The sequence below is a fragment of the Schistocerca cancellata genome, chromosome 5, assembly GCF_023864275.1.
Source record: "Schistocerca cancellata isolate TAMUIC-IGC-003103 chromosome 5, iqSchCanc2.1, whole genome shotgun sequence".
Lineage (NCBI taxonomy): Eukaryota > Metazoa > Arthropoda > Insecta > Orthoptera > Acrididae > Schistocerca > Schistocerca cancellata.
Genome location: NC_064630.1, coordinates 678,456,033 through 678,476,502, shown reverse-complemented (window position 1 = coordinate 678,476,502; position 20,470 = coordinate 678,456,033). Strand labels below are relative to the sequence as shown.

Genomic DNA, 20,470 nt, shown 5'->3' with positions numbered 1-20,470 from the left:
AGACGTTTAGTCTTATGATCAGCTGCAAGCAGCATCCTCTTGCCGTGTACCTGACTCCATAAGCCAAATGCATGGAGTTCCCTTCACAGTGCTTTGTGCTGAAATGATTCGCAGTCCCTGACAGCAATGGTTCCTGTTTGGTTTAAAACAACTCATTGACAATGCGTGACACTCATTTTCGGTCGCTGACGGCAAGAATATTTCTACGACCACTTTTCTTACGTTGTGTTACATGGCAGAGAATGGTACACAATTCCTTGCATGAGACGTAGGACTGTCTACGTCGATACACCGACAAATCTGGCAATTTCATTCGCTTTCTGGACACGGTCACGTCCAGCCACAATGGCATCTGACTGGCTCTGTCTCATATCTTCTTATCGGCCTATCTGCTGCACTGAAATGTAGAAATGATTGTATGGCAGTGATGGCCGGGAGTCCCCCACCTGTGGAAATTTGGCCTCCGTATTGCAAGTCTTTTCAGTCGACTCCAGGTTGGGCGATTAGCGGTTGATTACGATGAAATGAGGACAACACCACTCCTCGATCGGAGAAAACTGCTGACCAGGCTTGGAACCTAAACCTGGCCCACTGCATGGCAGATGAATAATATTTTGTTCGATCACCTTCGAACTCTGCTGAACAACACGTCAGCTCCACTGTCGTCTATGCTGCAACGACGGTATACTCTGCCGCCTGGTTGCATGTCGACCTCCAGTGGATCGCAGTTTTCGCTGTCACAGGGCGTCCCGACATGCCGTCCAACTGCTCGCTGCTCAACCAGACGTCGCAGTCGGTGGCGGTGCAGTGCGTCGAGGGCTTCGACGGCGGCCAGCCGCAGAGCTTCCTGCTGGAGGTGGTGGACGGGGCCTCGGGCCACCTGCTGTTCAACATGACGCAGCCGTCGCCCACCTTCCTGGTGGACGGCCTGGCAGCGGGACAGCTTCTGCAGCTGCGCGTCTCCGCCTTCAGCGCCAAGGGTCGCAGCGAGGCCTTCGTCGTGGACGCCGCCACGCTACTGCCGGCAGAAGTGAGGGCAGGTAAGAGAATCAAACATACACAATCCGTACACAAACCTGACTATTTGTAACAGTCAAAGGACACGGGAAGGAAATAGTTGGGATTGAAATGAGACAGACTTGTGGCCTTCCTCCAGTGTTATTCAGTTTACACACTGACAAAACAGTAAGGTAAACCAAGGTAAAATCTGGAAAGGGAATTTAAGGTCTGACAAAGGAAAAATAACCTTTAAGGATTGCATATTACACACATAAAAAAAGTTTTGCATCACCTCGGTTCCTAGAGTTCCGCAACCTGTACAGAAAATTGGAATAGAGATCAACATAAACATCATTTCCGCCTTTTTTATTGCTCATGAAAACCACACATTGCATGTTGTACCACCATACAGCGACACCTTCGGAGGTGGTGGTACAGATTGCTGTATACGCCGGTACTTCTAATACCCAGTAGCACGTCCTCCTGCATTGATTCATGCCTGTATTCGTCGTGGCATACTGTCCACAAGTTCATCAAGGCACTGTTGGTCCACATTGTCCCACACCTCAACTGTGATTCGTCGTAGATCCGTCAGAGTGGTTCGTGGGTCTCGTCATTCATAAACAGCCCTTTTCAATCTATCACAGGCATGTTTGATAGGGTTCATGTCTGGAGAACATGCTGGCCAATCTAGTCGAGCGATGTCGTTGTCCTGAACGAAATCATTCACTAGACGTGCACGATGGGGGCGCAAATTGTCGTCCATGAAGACGAATGCCTCGCCAATAAGCTAACGATACGCTGCCGATATGGTTTCACTATCGGTCGGAGGATGGCATTCACGCATCGTACTGCCGTTACGGCGCCTTCCAAGACCTCCAGCGGCGTACGTCAGCCCCACATAATGGTAGTGATGACTGAAGAGTACTTTCGTTAAAGCAAAAAGCATGTGTCCCATAACGATAGGCACAGCAATAGAAAATATCACATGATCCAGTAGCTCCACTCACACCGTTGTCATATTTTAAAGGAATTACATCATAAAACAGTTGGTTGATCACTGAACTAAAAGGATGAGCCAGCAACCAAAAAAATAAAAATTAATGAATAAAATATAGCATTATAACCTCCATCCAAGTGAACTGGGTAGCATTCCTGACGTCACACAATATCTCAACCGTTATCGTCCACTGTTTCGTCACTCCCTAAAATAGCGGAAAATTCCCTCCTCACACCAAATGCTTGCCGCTATCAGCGTAAAACGCATAGTCCCTAAAGACCTGGTGCACTGTGAGTGTGACACCGCAAACACTGCATACCTATGGGTCTTCATGTCACTAAAAATGATAATTGACTTTAGGCAGTGACCGACACGAAGGCGAGAGAGGACCACTTCGCCCTTCGTGGGGTGCGAAAGGAAGAGCTTTAAGGCCCTATAATCGGTTTGACCCACCACAGCTTGTTGTTACCAGCTTCCAGCCACTGTCTTTCTCACTCACCCAACGCTCACTTTAAAACCCACGACACGACAACCTGTAGGGGAACGTGAGACATACGATATCCAGACGAGCAAGAGGAACATTTTTTGAAACAACACCAGTTTTTGACATTAAATGTCAATTTAAGTGTTAGGAAAGGTTTTCCGAAGTAATTTGTCTGGGTTGTTACCTTGCATGGAGGTGAGAAATGGAGAATTAACAGTTCAGACAAGAAGAGAGCAGCAGCTTTTGAAATGTGAGGCTACAGATGAGTGATGAAGTTTAGATGGGTAAAACGCATAACTGAGGAAGATGTTTAAATCTAATAGGCTAAAAAACGCATGTGTGGTGCAACGTGACTGAAAGAAGGGATCACTTGATAGCACACTTCCTGAAATACTAAGGAACCATTACCTTGCTAATGGAGGGAATTGTGGAGGGCAAATACTGTAGAGCGATACCAGGGAGTGGTTGCATTAAACAGGTTTCGATGGATGTAGGCTGTACTATTTGTTCAGATGTGAAGAGGCTTCTACATCATGTAATAGTCGGGAGAGTTGCATCAAACCATGCTTCGGACTGAAAACCTAAACAACAACTACCCACCTTCACATAAACTAAAAGATTGTACTTAGGATACAAGTTTCTCGGTTAACCATCGATAATGATTGATATTGAGAACTGATGGATTCTCTCTTTGTTGTTCAAGGAAATAATGCTCAATATCTTTCTAAGAAAAGTATGTGGATCCTACAGTCGACACAAAATAGAAGAAGAGTAACTTCAGTCACCATTGTAAATATTTTTCCATTAGTAATTTTCCAGGTGAGGCGCATAACTAGTTTATTGTTGCCTTAAATTTTCCTGGCTCTTTCAAAATCATTTTCATTTGTCAGAGAGGACAGCAAAAGTTAACTGTTGCGGTATATGTTACACTACATCTTACTTCGAATCGAAAAAATGAATCGACCTAAGCACAAAAATTTTCGGTATGTGGTTTTCAAATAACGTAAAGGACAGTAGCACGACGGAAAAGTCAGGATCGTTAATGAATTCTGGCCACAAAATACCGTCACTTTTAGGCATTACACGTGTATCATATGGTCATTCTCTAGGGGATTAAGAAATTACACTGTCAACAGTTTCTTTGTTCTACATGACAATGTGAACAAATGTCAAAAGCCAAGTAAATTATATTGTATTCTAGAATAGTAATAATAATAATAATTATTGTTGCTTTCGCTGTTATCATTGTAATTATTATTATTATGCTGAACAGAAAGTACGTAGGTGCTGGGCCATTTTCACTGCAGCTATGGATATAATTTTTGTATCGGTCGCAGTAAACAATGTGATTTAATGAGTTTCATACGAAGTACACTGAGGTGACAAGAATCATGGGATAGCCATACGCACACACACAGATGGCGGTAATATTGCGTACACAAGATATAAAAGGGCGGTGCACTGGGTGATTAGTTATATATGCTCAGATCATTCTTGTGAAAAGGTTTCCTACGTGATTATGGTCGCACGATTGAATTAACAGACTTTGAATGCGGAATGGTAGTTGGAGCTGGACGTATGAGACATTCTATTTCGGAAATCGTTTGGGAATTCAATTTTGCGAGATCCACAGCATCAACAGTATGCCTAGAATATCGGATTTCAGACACTACCTCTCCCTGCGGATGACGCAGAGGCCGACGGGTTTCACTTAACGACCGAGGGCAGTGGCGTTTGCGTAGAATTGTCACTGATAAAAGACAAGCAATACTGCTTGATATAACGGCATAAATCAATGGCGGACGCAACGAAAGTATCTGTCTTGACAGTGAGGCGAAATATGGCATTAATGGGCAATGGCAGCAGACGACAGACGCTATGTGGTCGTGACCGTATCAGGTGCACCCAAGACGACTGAAAACTGTGGCCCGGTCCGGTGAGTCCCGACTGCAATTTGTAAGAGCTGATGATGGGTTCCGAGTGTGTTGCAGACCACACAGAACCATGGACTCAAGTTGTCAACGAGACACTGTGCAAGCTGGTAGTGACTCCGTAATGGTGCGGGTTGCGTTCACTTGGAACAGACTGGGTTTTGGTTATGATCGGCTAGTTGGAGACCATTTGCAGCCTTTTATGGACTTCATCTTCCCAAACAAGGATGGAATTTTTATGGATGACAGTGCGTCATGTCACTTGGCCACAACTGTTCGCGATTTGTTTGAAGAATATTGTGAACAGTTCGAGCAAAATATTTCACCACTCAGACAGCTCGACATGAATCACATCGAACATTTATGGGACATAATCGAGAGGTCAGTTTTGGGCATCAGTTCAGCACCGTTAACATCTTCGCAATTGTGGACGCCTATAGATGCAGCATGGCTCAATATATCTGCAGGGAGCTTGCAACGATCTGTTGACTCAATGCCACGTCGAGATGCTACACTATGCCGGGGAAAATGAGGACTGCCACAATATTAGGAGCTATTCCATGACGTTTGTCAGCTCCCTGTAAAAATGATACAACATGTAGACTGGCAATGGCGAGAAAACTGTTCATGAAGAAAAGAAATTTGTTAACATGGAATACAGATTTAAATGTTACAAATTCTTTTCTCAGGGTATTTGTATTAATTATAGTCACGTATGGAAGTGAAACATGGGCGATAAACAGCTTAGAAATGAGGAGAATAGCGGCTTTTGAAATGTGGTACTACAGAAGAATGCTAAAGATTAGTGCAGTAAATCACGTGACTAATGAGGAGGTACTGAATATAACGGAAGGAAAAAGAACTTTGTGGCATAACCTGGCTAGAAGAAGGAATCCACTGTTAGGACACATTCTGAGTCATTGAATGGGTCACCAGTTTAGTAACAGAGGGAAAAATGGCGGGTAAAACTCTGAGAGCTAGACAAAGAGTAAGGTTGGAGTAGTTATTCAGAGTAAAGAGACTAGAAAGGATAGAGTAGCATGTAAAGCTACATGAGCAAGTCTTTGAACTGAAGAAGACTACAAAACAAGCCTCATATGACAGATTTAAAGCTGAAAGTTAAGAAACTTCGTTAGTAGATGTCTCACTTAAGAAAAATAGCTACATTGGGTAAGGGTCAGTTTTCATTTAAAGATTTTGTGGTCTTTCGTAGTTCTTGGTGGATGAGATTATATGTTGAGAACAGAATAGAAAGTATGCCTGTACTTCAGCTTGCTGCTGTTCTTAACATCTGGTTTACAGTCATCTTACGTAGTTTGATCTGTTCGGTTCGATAAATTTCGCTATTACTCAGACCAGAAGCAGTTTCAAATTCTTCACCTTCATGAAGGTGTCGAATGGGTCTGCAGCAGTAACACTCAAATACAAAAGGGAAAACATTTCACCGACAGCTGCTATTAATGACTCACACTATACCTCATAATTTACTTTGGAATATATAGTTCATTTATTAAATGTAGATTACTATTTTAATGTAACAGAAGAAAATGTTATACTCCCTTAGAACAATACTGAGTAATCATTTACGGAATTCCTATAAGAAATGTACATGTTTTATTAACATGTGATTGATCAATCGTTATCACATCGTAGGTTAAGGTGTGCTCCTCAAATTACAAACAATCGTTGCCCTATAAACATTCATTTTCTTTGTTTACTTTGAAACTTATGGTATATACTTGATATTGGAATTAGGCATTTGAAGTCAGTTAAACAGTAGCAGAGAAAGTAACGAAGGAGTTGGTTTAAAACACTTATTTGCCATATGCCCAAAGCTACTACTTCTGTTCTACAATAATTTTCCACTAGAGAACGATATTTGGCAACTAAAATTCGATTTTGATCCCATGATCATGTTATATTTTCAAATTACAGCATGAATCTGGTATTCAAAAACATCTTACCTAAGATTCAAATCATAGACAGAGGATTTTACGCTCAGTACTTTTTTAATATCTATCAGTAATACTTATTTTAATCTAAGTTTATTTAGTGTGTATTTATGAATCATGTACAATACAATCCACTATCAGGTACAACATATGAAACTGCCCATTGCCTAACAGAATACTTGTGTGAGATAATCAGCTACATGGCTGACTTCTGGCTATATTAGCATTACGACAGTTTTTAGTTCATTTCAAAGTGAAAGCATGAACTCTCTCCCTCTCTCACTCAATCTCTCTCTCTCTCTCTCTCTCTCTCTCTCTCTCTCTCTCTCTCTCTCACACACACACACACACACACACACACATGTTATCCTTTCCAAGAATTCTTAAAGTAACAGATGAAGCTGTTAGAAAGTAAATAAATTTAAAACTTAATTTTTAAGATTATTTTCCCCTGTCTATTTCACTGAGTTTGTTGATGAATATTTACTTGACTATTAGTGTAGTTACCTTGATTCTATATCATATTATTGTTATGTTACAAATAATAACTGCCATTTCAACTCATGTTGTAATACTGGTGAAGACCACTAGTGATTCTAAGTTTTGACTGTTTCTTAAAATAATTACTGGTGATGATCACAAGTGATTTTTAGTTTCGACTGCATCTTATGATGATTCGTCATTAGATGTTTATTCTATATTGAAGCTAATTTTTACATGGCTTCTTGCTTATCTGCTGTATCCAAAAAGCTTAAGAATGATAGTGTGCCCTGCAAGTAGAGTTACTGAATCATTTAAGAAGATACATAATATATGATTCTCTAATACATGTTGTTACCATTATAGGCACAGAAAACAAATTTTCTCTTTTACATTCTGTATTTCTCATTTATACTATGGTGTTTAATATTTATAAGAAAATAAGTAATTTATGATTATCTAATACATGTTGCTACCATTATAGCCACAGAAAAAGAGTTTTCTCTTTTAGATTCTGTATTTCTCGTTTATACTATAGTGTTTTAACATTTTTTAACTACCATGAATAACATTTTCTTATAAACTGATGGAAGTCAGATATATGACTCGCTATTACACATTAATATTTTTCACAATTTATGTTATAAAATTTAAGAGCCTCATTGTTATTAGTTGAATTGTTTAATTATTCAATCATTTCATTAACATATATTTAGAACAGTTTTATCTTTATTCACCAACACACAATAACATGTATGAATTAATACACTTTAAACATGTATTGATGGTTTGAAGATGCCTCTTATTGAGTGAAACAAGTCATGATTCATGACACTTAACTCATTCAGAGCTGATATTTCATATGAAGATAATTACATAATGTACCTTTCCTCATATTTTAACTTATGTATTAAAATTGTTACACATAACTGCTTAAAATATCCCCAAATATTTCTGGATAAATACATTTAATGAGTATGCATTAATCTTATGTCTGATAACAACTGCCATTCAAGATAGGAATAAGTTAATATTTTGCCCCAATTGTAGCTTATAATAGAACCAGTAATTGATTGCTCTCTAAAATGGAACATAATCTCAGAGTTACTTAATGATTATGAAAGTCTTTTTTTTCAGTCCTTTAACTGGCTTCATATGTCATATGGCCCATCAAAAATTCGTCTCCTTTGCCAACCTTTACATCTCAGAGTAGCACCTGCAATCTATATCCTCTGTTATTAGCATGATGTATTCCAATTTCTGTCATCCTATAGAGTTTTTACCCTCTCCAGCTCCCTCTAATATCATGTAAGCTAGTCCCTGGTATCTTAATACATGTCCTGACATTCTGTCCCTTCTCCTTGTCAGTATTTTCCATATAATCCTTTCTTCACTGATTCTGCAGAGAACCTCTTCATTCCTCGCCTTATCAGTCCACTGCCTCTTATTAAAATATCATATAAAATAAAATGAGCATGTGGCGTTGTTGGCTGGGTGGTCCCATGCGGGGAAGTTTGGCCGTTGAGTGAAAGTCTTATTTAAGTCGACGCCACATTGGGCCACTTGCATGCTGGAGATGAGAATGAAATGAAAAAAAAAAAAAATCTGTTCATTGAGACCACCATCTCATGTTTTCTCAGTATAGCGGCATGCAACACAGTTGCAGCAAGTTTCAACAGAAAATCTGTAAAATTTTGAGGACTACAACCAGCAGTCTCACAGCAGAATTTTATATTTAATATATAATAAATCAGGCAAATTTAATTTTGATGAGGACGAATACAGACGAGATCCATGAACAAATGTAGTGCAGCCCTAGATGAGAACACCTCGTAAGAATTTCAACAGCTGTTATAATTGTATATACTTCACAGAGGGCATATTATCTTAACTCTTTCTAAGATAGAGTCCTAAATATGCAGAATTTTCAACAGTTTATTCACATTTGCAGTTGGATTGGAAATACATATAAAATTCTCGACATTATTTCGGATACCCCAATAGCCATCAAAAGTAGAATTGTTAAGTTCATCTAAAATACTTAAAAGATACATCAAATAATCTCATGGCACCAATATACATATCTAAAAGAGATGGAGGAATTGTAAAAGTACAAAAAAAAAAATCTACGGCTTCCTATTAGATCCAAAAAATTAAGAAGTGTATTTAGGAACGTGGAGAAACTACAGTATACACTAGTAGATCACATCTAGCTTTTTCACAATGTGAAAGACATAGATACAAAGTCTCTTACATCACAATTATAGGATCACAATCTTGCTTGGTAACAAATTCCATGCAGATTAAGTCTGTAGCACTTTTAGCTAGGGCCATTAGTAAACACAGATGCCATTCATTTAGAATCACATAATTAAATCCTTTGTTGCTTAAATCGTGCATAAGGTTTTATATTGCATACAGCCAAGACAGTCTTTAATGCATCGAGAAAATAACATGAGAATCAAAATTATCACTATGCCAGAGCCTGTTCTTTCTTCCTGCATAGACTATTTTTCTGCTAATTGCAGTTTTACCTGAAAAGACACAGACACTGTTTTTGCCTAAGTCTGTAGGCTAAGAAATTACTTATTTTCTGAGCTTGTTACGATCATCATTATCATGACTAGTCACTAGGCATTTTTGGTGCAGTCCCATTATGTGACTGGAAAGGCTATTCAGTCCAGTGACAACCTAGTATTTCGAACTGTCTGTTTTTTAAGCGTAGAGCATTTTTAAGGCCATTCGATTTTCTGGGCCTCCCATAATGTAAATAATAATAATAATAATACAAAATTAGTAGTCTATCCTTTAATTTAATGAAGCACAATATTTGTAACTTAATTCATCTTCAAAGCAGTTATTAACTGCATAACAAACATCCCTTTTTTCGAAGTTGACTATAAATAATTTATTTTGGTGCAACTGCCGGAATATGTATACAGAATGGGAGAATTATTTTATTTTCGTTTAAATTTCTGTTCTGGATAACAAATAGCTAATACCTGGTTTCACTGACAAAATACAATTACAAAATAATGAATGTTTTCGTCACTGTAACTAAAGCAATAATTTACCCACTATATTAATATAAGCCTTATTCCTTTGTACTGTGTTTGAGTTGTAGCTCTGAGACAAATAGAACATTACCAGGCACGCTAGCTAAGATATGCTTTAGAGAATTTAACTTTAAGGTTAATGAGTACTCACACCAGTGTAACTGAGAGCATTGCTTGGCGCTGTCTCCCAAGGGGAAGGGCGACGGTAGTTGCACGTCCCTGGTTATGGCACAAAGTGGGATCCTGCCCCTGGTGTTAGCACCAAACTGCGACACTTGTTATTGTCATTTGTGAGCATGAGCAAAATCATGTACAAGTTGTCAGTAGATGTTCAGGTGTCTCATACCAGACTCAGCTACAGTGTCTCCTACAGTAGGTGGTTCTGTGCCCTGGCGTTCTGTAAAATTTACTGCCGACATTATTACCCGTCTCACTCTTCAGCTTAGATTCCTTGCATCACCAACTTAACTGTGCAACAATAACTCTCCTAGGCCATATATAAAACTCTCTTTTCTCAACGCTTACAAACAAGCATTGTCCTCAGTTGTAATTAGTTCATCTGATGTCTGCAAACTTTGTATTTTGCTGAAAGGCCTGACTTGTCCCCAGTAGTTTTCAGACAATAACATAGCCTTACCACTACTCCTTACTCACTTACAAAGAAAATAACTGTCATGTCAATAATGATGATCATAAGAACTAATATGAGTGTACAGAAACATGCATTATTACATACTCTATATCAATAGAGTGCACAAAACTCAAGGAAGTTACATAACCCATCGAAAAACTTTATTCTGTTTCGCTATTATTATATGGTGCCCTTTCTAAAATATCCGAGAATATCCATATAACAAAAATGTTAACTTAAGCTACACCTTAAAATGTAAAGTAAACTGTGCAACGAAGTTAAAGGGTCGCTTTCTTTAAAACTCGGTTATTTTCTCTCCCATTTCAACGCAGAAGTATAAAATTTATTCGGAAGCACGTACAGCCTTCCCCAGTAATATTGCAGAAGCATGGCATTGTGCGACGCCAATTCCGGGTTCAGCACCGCTGAAAGCAACAAGGTGTCATCACGTGAAAAAAGGTGGGCCGGAGCATAGAAGTTCACGTGAGATATAACGCTTTCAACACCCCACAGATTTCGAATGTGGCCACGTGCACTAGTGTCGAGAGTGCTGATGGGGTGCAGGCAGGTAGGGATTGGTGGATGGATGTCTCTACACAAAGACAGTTTTAAAGTGCCCATCAAAGACGCGCGGGTATCACAGAGGTTGTTGTCAAACTAGCGGGATGTGGGGGGGGGGGGTGGGGGGGAATCGTAGAGAGACCCTTTGTAGTTTTATTAACACTTGTAGCACCCTTATGTGCACCTTTCTGCGCACGCCACAATAGGGTGCGAAAGAGGAGGAATGAAAAGGAATCAACACCCTTTTCTGCTTGGGATCACTTCCAAATTTCGTTTAATGGTTGTGAACGCTCACTACTGTTTCCACCATGTGTACCGGAGGAAAACATTCAGTCACACGACACTCCAAAGGAGTGAGATCAGATTCTATGTGGCTGCAGTCCTGTAATATACTTAGTGAAATGTTGAACCATTTGGGAGTGTCAGAGTTCTCAAGGACGTCGTCGTGTTACATGTCGCATCGCAAATTAACGTATGAAAATTTAATCCCTTTACGACGCCTAATGTGACCTCTTCATGTCAACTCTGAGTAGCAGTGTATCACAAAGATCACTGGTAGCCCCTAAGAAAACTGCATGACTTCAACACAGGTCATCGCGTTTTTGACCTCTGTCGCAGAGGCATCAAGGAAAAGGATGAGGCCTCGGTAAGGACAGGAGTGAAGACATTTCCACTGTGTGAGGTTTTTACGGTTGCGTTGGGCAAATTGTGGTGAAATTCGGTGCCAGTCTGACACCATTAACCAACCTTGTATCTCACATGAACTTCAGAGCTCTGGCCAGTTTATATATAGTTTGAAGCTCGCCGAGAACGAGGGTGCCGTAACAGATACCCACACATTTGCACTGTCACTGGGGTACGTTATAGGTGCGTTCAAGCCAAATTCTTCTGCGTCACAATGGAAGAAAGTGGCTGGGTTTTAAACAACTGTTCTTGGAATTTTTTTGCGTAGTGCAGTACGTTGTCAGGTGTACGTAACTTTTCTGGTTTCTGGAGGTAGTGATGCGTCTTTCGGTTGAATTGTGTTTCAAATTAGTAGCGATTCAACATGAATCCAGACACAGTCCTTCATTTTCATTCTCAGCCAATGGGTAGAGGAACGAATTGCAATGAGCAAGAGCAAGCGAGTAGAGTGGCTGGGGGAGAGTCCTCACGTCGTTTTTTATCAAGAATTCCCTCACAATGTGATGGGTGCTGGTGCACTGTCCTGATGAAGCATGCAGTCTCTGTCCTCCCGTCTCTCAGGCAGTTTTCCTCTAACATCGTCCATCAATATCTTCAGAACACACTACAGAATATGCCTATGAGTGTCTGGCCATGTAGGAGAAATGTATTACGGAATAAATGCCATGAAAACTCATTAGCATCTATGTTGCTGCGAGCTTGGCGCGCAATTTTGAGCCACGGAGAAAATGGTGTCTTCCAGTCTTAAAATTGCTGCTGCGTTTCAGGCCCATAAATCATGATTCTTCGGTAGCTACGACCAGGGACAGATATCTTCGATCGTCCAGAACGTGGTTTAGGAAAGAGGAACGAAAATCGCTGCAATTCCTCTCCGTTAGGTTCATCAACTAGAATGTGTTGTCACATCCCGTATAGAATTCCATATTCTTACAGACGGTTATAATTTGCTGTTGTCGTTTTTCAGAATAGAGATATCACTAACATATTACCAGGCAGATGTCGACTTAAAAGTAACACCTGATAATACAGATTGTTGAAATAAACGTTGCGGTTCATGTCAGCAGTCATCTCAATCAGCTGGCACCATTCGTGACAAGAAAAATACCCGTAAGACATCACAGATCCCATCGGTTTCAACCTAACCTAGCATACATTCAGGATGAAGTGCTTCATTTGGCCTTCGGTGCACTCGATGGCGTGCGTTATTTGAATACAAGCAAAAACGTGATCACCAGACCGCATTACGTTCTACCATGTTCCATCATTCAGCTACTGTCTACGTTAGATGATTTATATCCCACTGAAAACACGCATCTTTATGTGCCTATGCGAGCAGTGACCTCTTGCGACTTCGAAGTTCATTTCCTGCTGTTTCTGTCGTAATCATCCCTCACTGACAGGTGGGGATGGACATTCATTCAATGTCATCAGAAATTATTGTCCGGTTTGGAAGGCATTTTTATTCCAAAGCCGTGAATCGTGTCCCTGGTTCCTCTCAGTCAGGATATTTTCTGACCTCAATTCTGACTTCAAGTTTCGTGGCCACGTCCTTTATACCACAGCTTGTATACCTTTTGAACAGCCCACCGTCAAACACCAACACATCCAGAAACTCCACGCACGCTATGACCGTGGGCATGGCCAAACACCATTGCTCTTTTTGTCACTCTGTCATTTCCTTACATTCACTCATGTTTATGTACAATTTCCGCTTCACACATAAATTTCGCTCTGACTGCTACTTCCTTATGCTTACGTAGAGGCAGTGCACATGCAGTTGAGCACGTGATTCAACCATTGCGTCATATGTAAAAGCTTAACGATACGTGCGTGCGCACTGGGGCGACAAATTTTTTGTATGATGAGCTTATTAGAAGGTTTGAAAACAATTTATATTTCACTACTGCTGTCTATTCCTATAGAATTGACTGCACTGACCTTCACTTCACGCAGGGGAGGTGCCAGTGCAGCTGGAGATGACGGCGGCGCTGTGGGCGGTGCTGGCGGTGGTGATGGTGCTGTTGGTGCTGGCCGCGGTGGCGGCGATGGGGGTGGCTAGGGTGCGGGGGCGGCGCCGGGCGCGTGGCAGCGGTTCGCCTGCCCGCCTCGCGCTCAAGAAGAAGGCCGCCGCCGCAGCAGCAGCAGCCGCAGCAGCAGAGAACTCGGACAAGGACGACCGCAACCCAGACGTGGTGCCTTCGCTAAGCGGCGACTGTAAGAATCCACTGCAGCCATTTCTTCGTCTAGATTGTAGCTATATACATGAAATGTTCAGTAATTCGCTTTATTTAAGAGAAGACTGAGTAAATATTCCAGAATTCTAATCAAGAACAGCTGCCAACATGAGTAACGTAGAAGTAAATGTCCCCGGAGTAGTGAAGCAACTTAAATTACTTAATAAAACCAAGTCTTCTGGTCCAGACTGTATACGAATTAGGTTCCTTTCAGAGTATGCTGATACATTAGCTCCATACTTAAAAATCATATACAACCGTTCGCTCGATGAAAGATCCGTACCCAAAGACTGGAAAGTTGCACAGGTCACACTAGTATTCAAGAGAGGTAGTAGGAGTAACGCACTTAATTAGAGGCCCATGTCATTAACGTAGATTTGCAGATAGATTCTCGAATATATATTGTGTTCGAACATTATGAATTACCTCGAAGAAAACGGTCTATTGACACACAGTCAAAATGGGTTTAGAAAACATCGCTCTTGTGGAATACAATTACCTCATTTCTCACACGAACTGTTGAGTGCTATTGACAAGGGACTTCATATCGATTTCGTATTTCTGGGTTTCCGGAAGGCTTTTGACACTGTACCACACAAGCGGTTTGTAGTGAAATTGTGTGCGTATGTAATATCGTCTCAGTTATGTGACTGGATTTGTGACTTCCTGTCAGAGAGATCACAGTTCGTAGTAATTGACGGAAAGTCATCGAGTAGAGCAGAAGTGATTTCTGGTGTTTCCCAAGGTAGTGTTGTATCACCTTTGCTGTTCCTTGTCTACATAAACGATTTGGGAGACAATCTGAGCAGCCGTCTTAGGTTGTTTGCAGATGACGTTGTAGTTTATCGACTAATGAAGTCATCAGAAGATATAAAAAATTGCAAAACGAGTTAGAAGGAATTGGCAGTTGACCCTAAATGACGAAAAGTGTGAGATCATCCACAAGAATGCTAAAAGGAATTCGTTAAACTTCGGTTACTCCATAAATCATTCAAATCTAAAGGCCGTAAATTCAACTAAGTACCTAGGAATTACAATTACGAACAACTGGAAGGAACACATAAAATAATCTTGTATGGAGGGCTAACTAAACACTGCCTTTTATTGGCAGGACACTTAAAAAATGTAACAGATCTACTAAGGAGACTGCCTACACAACGCTTGACCGTCCTCTTTCAGAATAGTGCTGCGCGGTGTGGGATCCTTGCCAGATACTACTGAAAGAGTACATCTAAAAAGTTCAAAGAAGGGCAGCACGTTTTGTATAATCACGAAATAAGGGAGAGGGTGTCTCTGAAATGAAACAGGATTGGGCTCGACATCATTAAAAGAAAGGCGTCTTTCGTTGCGAGCCAATCTTCTCACGAAATTCGAATCATCAGCTTTCTCCTCTGAAAGCGAAAATGTTTTGTTGACACCGACCTACATAGTGTGAATCGATCACCACGATAAAATAAGGGGAATCAGAGCTTGAACGGAAGGAAATAGATGTTCGTCCTTTCCGCACGCTGTACGAGATTGAAATAATAGAAAATTTTGAAGGTGGTTCGATGAACCCTTTGCCAGGCACTTAAATGTGATTTGCAGAGTGTTCATTTAGATGTAGATGTAGATGAACTTGCATTTGGATGGGTGACCATCCAGTCAGCAGAGCGCTGTTGGCAAACGGCGTGCACTCAGCCCTTGTGAGGCTAACTGAGGAGCTACTGGACTGAGAAGTAGCGGCTCCTGTCTCGTAAAGTGACAAAACGGCAGGGAGAGCGGTGTGCTGACCACATGCCATTCCACATCCGCATCCAGTGACGTCTGTGGGTTGATGATGACCCGGCTGTCGGTTATTACCGTTGCGCCTTCATGGCATGTTCGGGCGGAGTTGTGGGTTTTTTTCACATTCAGTTATCGTACTTTCGCACATCCGTTCTGCATGATGTAGAAACTTATCGTCTTGTGGCGAGACAAACCATAGGCCCATTAGTCTCCAAACACTTTGTAACGTATAACCGTAATTTATAATTAATCTTTCCCATATTAATGTTAAAATACTGGCCTCATTTGTACTGAGACTGCTGTCCCTGTGTAGTAGGAGAGGCATCTGATTTGGATCAGTTACTTTTGTCTCAAAACGGGTTACTACTAACTGTGACTCGGATATTTAGGCTTCGGCGGAATGTTAAGTGTACATTCGAAATTTCGCGAGGGATACCAGTTACTTTATTCACGACGTTCACAAAGCGCGAAATAACAACACCGAAGTCAAAATATCGTGTACTCAGATCTATCGACGATCTATGATGCACACGCAAGGTAATCCACATATGTTACAAGAGTACTTTTGATGCATAGTAGGCAATAAATAACGTCCCTAGTTTGCAATTTGTCTGTGTTGATCGGACACTCATGCCAACACGAAACCTCAGTGCTCCCGGCTAGGCAAGTGCCCCACGACTAACTGGAAGCGCAGTCCATTCCTTGGTGCATAACACGAAGTTATCTGAGCTGTTCATACATTTTGTTATATCACAAATGTTGTAGTACAAATGAATGACACTATATCAGAGACTTTACTGGTCTCCTAAAGGTACGATTTTTCGTATATAGACTGAACCAACGAGCGAAAATTTCAACCGAAGCAGGTAATCGGCCACGTGTCTTATACTGACTATTCATGTGCGTCAGCCACTAAGCCAGCTTGGAACATCGGTTGACACAACTGCTCGGATTACGCTGGCCCACCTGCCTCCACCTAATTCTCACCCCAGTCTACTTTCTGCTCGTGTGGAAGGGGGAGTCTGAAGTAGAATGGGCCGCAGTGAGAATTTCGATCGAGGAAGGTGCCATGCCGGAGTAATCCGTGCATTTCTGTGAACGGCTGGGCCAAGGTGGCTTTGTGGCTAACGAACTTACTATGTAAGCAGGTTGCCTGGGTTCGATTCGTGGCCTTGGTACAAATTTTCACTCGCCGATTGAGTCTATATACATAAAATGTTACAGTATGTTAATTTTAGTAAGTAAGTCGTAACGAGTACATTAATGAGAGACACTCCTATTAATTTCTAGTTGATATCTTTTTCAAATAACAAATAAAAAAGTAATGGGTTTCGGCGGGAAAGCTATACCCTATTAACGAATCAGAGACTAACATGCTTCGATGGATCTATGCTAGCTGACGACAGGAGTTCATCGAATTGTAGTGTTGTGTGTAACCCGACACATGACAGCTCCTCGGCCGCAAACACCGACCAGTCCCTTTTTGGTGTCAGTTCGCAGCTGCTACATAGTCTAGTCAACGAAGACCAAACGCTTGTTGAGTACTTATTTACAGTTTTCAAGTGAGCTTTTATGTACAATATGTACATAATGGCTGAGAAGCGCTATGTTTGGGTGTGTGATGTCAGTGACCTATGTAGTATTGGTGGGAAAGGGATTGGATTGATAAATGCAGCACTTTGTTGCTGTCTGTCGTTGGCAGCGTATTGCAAAGCGGTGTAATCAAGCTCTGTTCGCTTAGGAGTGAATTAAATATCAACCATAAAGTTACTGCTCTTCTCTCACTGTTAGTTATGTTACTAGTATATTGCGTAAATCGCTTCTATTCAAGAATTTCTGATACTTGTAGAGAGTGTATCGCTAAATTGAGCCACTCACCAAACATTCATAAGCCGGGTGTAAATATCTATGATAGAATGAGGATGATCACATTCAAGTCTAGAATGCAATACTATATAATCCATTGCTTAACTTAGGTTGAAATACCTGAAGTTCCATGACTCCTATGTCACCTTCTCTTGCAGAGGGTGCCAATTTAAGCCTCTGACCCTCTTCATATTTTGGGAAATCTGAGACTGGGGTAGCCTTCATACGGTGAAAAGTTAACAGCAAATACAATGAAGCTGACACTGTTGAATGTACACTATATTGACAAATTACCCCGGGAAGATCTTTCAGTATGGTAGACCGCTGACAGCGTAGTTGTTCGGCCCGTTTACTCTATTGCTAACTTAACAACGATAAATAAGTACTCACTGAATAAACTGAAAATATCTCCAATATGTAGATACGAGATAGTGAAGTTGTTTTGTCTACTCACATTGGAGAAATGCACAACAAATTATCAGGTGTTATGGTCTGCGCTTATGCTGCGGGAATTACCATTCCCAGAAGAGAACGACAGTTGCCGTACAGGATGACTAAGAATCAACTTCCCTTCTAGTACTGCAGAACACTGTATAGAGATATACGTGGAATCTGTCCATGTGCATTTGTTGCGTTAGGATTATTACTATACTCCGAGCAGCGTTAACACAGAATGTGCAAAATAAACACCCCATGGGTGTGTTTCCACATAGGTGTCACCCGTGCAGTTGCTGCAGCAGACAGCCAGAGCAATGCAAGCGACAGCAGAAACTCCTCTCAATCAACAGCAATCTCGTCACTGTGTCGCTCATACACTCCTAGAAATGGAAAAAAGAACACATTGACACCGGTGTGTCAGACCCACCATACTTGCTCCGGACACTGCGAGAGGGCTGTACAAGCAATGATCACACGCACGGCACAGCGGACACACCAGGAACCGCGGTGTTGGCCGTCGAATGGCGCTAGCTGCGCAGCATTTGTGCACCGCCGCCGTCAGTGTCAGCCAGTTTGCCGTGGCATACAGAGCTCCATCGTAGTCTTTAACACTGGTAGCATGCCGCGACAGCGTGGACGTGAACCGTATGTGCAGTTGACGGACTTTGAGCGAGGGCGTATAGTGGACATGCGGGAGGCCGGGTGGACGTACCGCCGAATTGCTCAACACGTGGGGCGTGAGGTCTCCACAGTACATCGATGTTGTCGCCAGTGGTCGGCGGAAGGTGCACGTGCCCGTCGACCTGGGACCGGACCGCAGGGACGCACGGATGCACGCCAAGACAGTAGGATCCTACGCAGTGCCGTAGGGGACCGCACCGCCACTTCCCAGCAAATTAGGGACACTGTTGCTCCTGGGGTATCGGCGAGGACCATTCGCAACCGTCTCCATGAAGCTGGGCTACGGTCCCGCATACCGTTAGGCCGTCTTCCGCTCACGCCCCAACATCGTGCAGCCCGCCTCCAGTGGTGTCGCGACAGGCGTGAATGGAGGGACGAATGGAGACGTGTCGTCTTCAGCGATGAGAGTCGCTTCTGCCTTGGTGCCAATGATGGTCGTATGCGTGTTTGGCGCCGTGCAGGTGAGCGCCACAATCAGGACTGCATACGACCGAGGCACACAGGGCCAACACCTGGCATCATGGTGTGGGAGCGATCTCCTACACTGGCCGTACACCACTGGTGATCGTCGAGGGGACACTGAATAGTACACGGTACATCCAAACCGTCATCGAACCCATCGTTCTACCATTCCTAGACCGGCAAGGGAACTTGCTGTTCCAACTGGACAATGCACGTCCGCATGTATCCCGTGCCACCCAACGTGCTCTAGAAGGTGTAAGTCAACTACCCTGGCCAGCAAGATCTCCGGATCTGTCCCCCGTTGAGCATGTTTGGGACTGGATGAAGCGTCGTCTCACGCGGTCTGCACGTCCAGCACGAACGCTGGTCCAACTGAGGCGCCAGGTGGAAATGGCATGGCAAGCCGTTCCACAGGACTACATCCAGCATCTCTACGATCGTCTCTATGGGAGAATAGCAGCCTGCATTGCTGCGAAAGATGGATATACACTGTACTAGTGCCGACATTGTGCATGCTCTGTTGCCTGTGTCTATGTCCCTGTGGTTCTGTCAGTGTGATCATGTGATGTATCTGACCCCAGGAATGTGCCAATAAAGTTTCCCCTTCCTGGGACAATGAATTCACGGTGTTCTTATTTCAATTTCCAGGAGTGTATGTACAGCCTATAGGCGTACGTCCTCAAGTTGTGTAGGTTTCGAAGAGCAAGGTGATAACACACACGACTTACACGCCACACTTCTTAGTTCTGATGTTGCATTCCAGTTACGTCACCAGGCAATCGATCAGCACAATCGCATCAACTGCCCCGTATCAGTGATAACCCACCACCAAGGACAGGCTTATACGTATGAGGTATGTTCAAATGAAAATGTATCGACGTCGGTAACTACCAGACCGCCTCTAATTTGCATATGGAACTTCAGGATAAAGTACTGAGACATACAGGGACGCGAATCATGCGTCGTGACGTCCCTGAAGCTGTGTCGTCATGAGTTAGGGTGATGCTTACAAGCCACTCGGAGTGGCCGCGCTGTTTTAGGCGCTATATCACGGATTGCGCGGCCCCTGCCGCCGGAGGTTCGAGTCCTCCCTCGGACGTGTGTGTGTGTGTTGTTCTTAGCATAAGTTAGTTTAAGTAGTGCGTAAGTCTAGGGACCGACGATCTCAGCAGTTTTGGCCCTTAGCAATTCACACACATTTGAACTTTTTTTTATGCTTACCGTCTTCTCCGACACCCGAGGTA

General features: G+C 42.4%; 1 protein-coding gene across 1 annotated transcript in view; it reads left to right on the top strand.

Moving 5' to 3' along the window:
• The window catches only part of LOC126188760 (roundabout homolog 3-like), a 310,858-nt gene that overhangs the window by 271,615 nt on the left and 18,773 nt on the right, over positions 1–20,470 (top strand). The window contains exon 8 of the mRNA XM_049930370.1: positions 744–1,040. Within this exon, the coding sequence (XP_049786327.1) occupies positions 744–1,040 (297 nt within the window). The remainder of the gene's footprint in view (positions 1–743; positions 1,041–20,470) is intronic.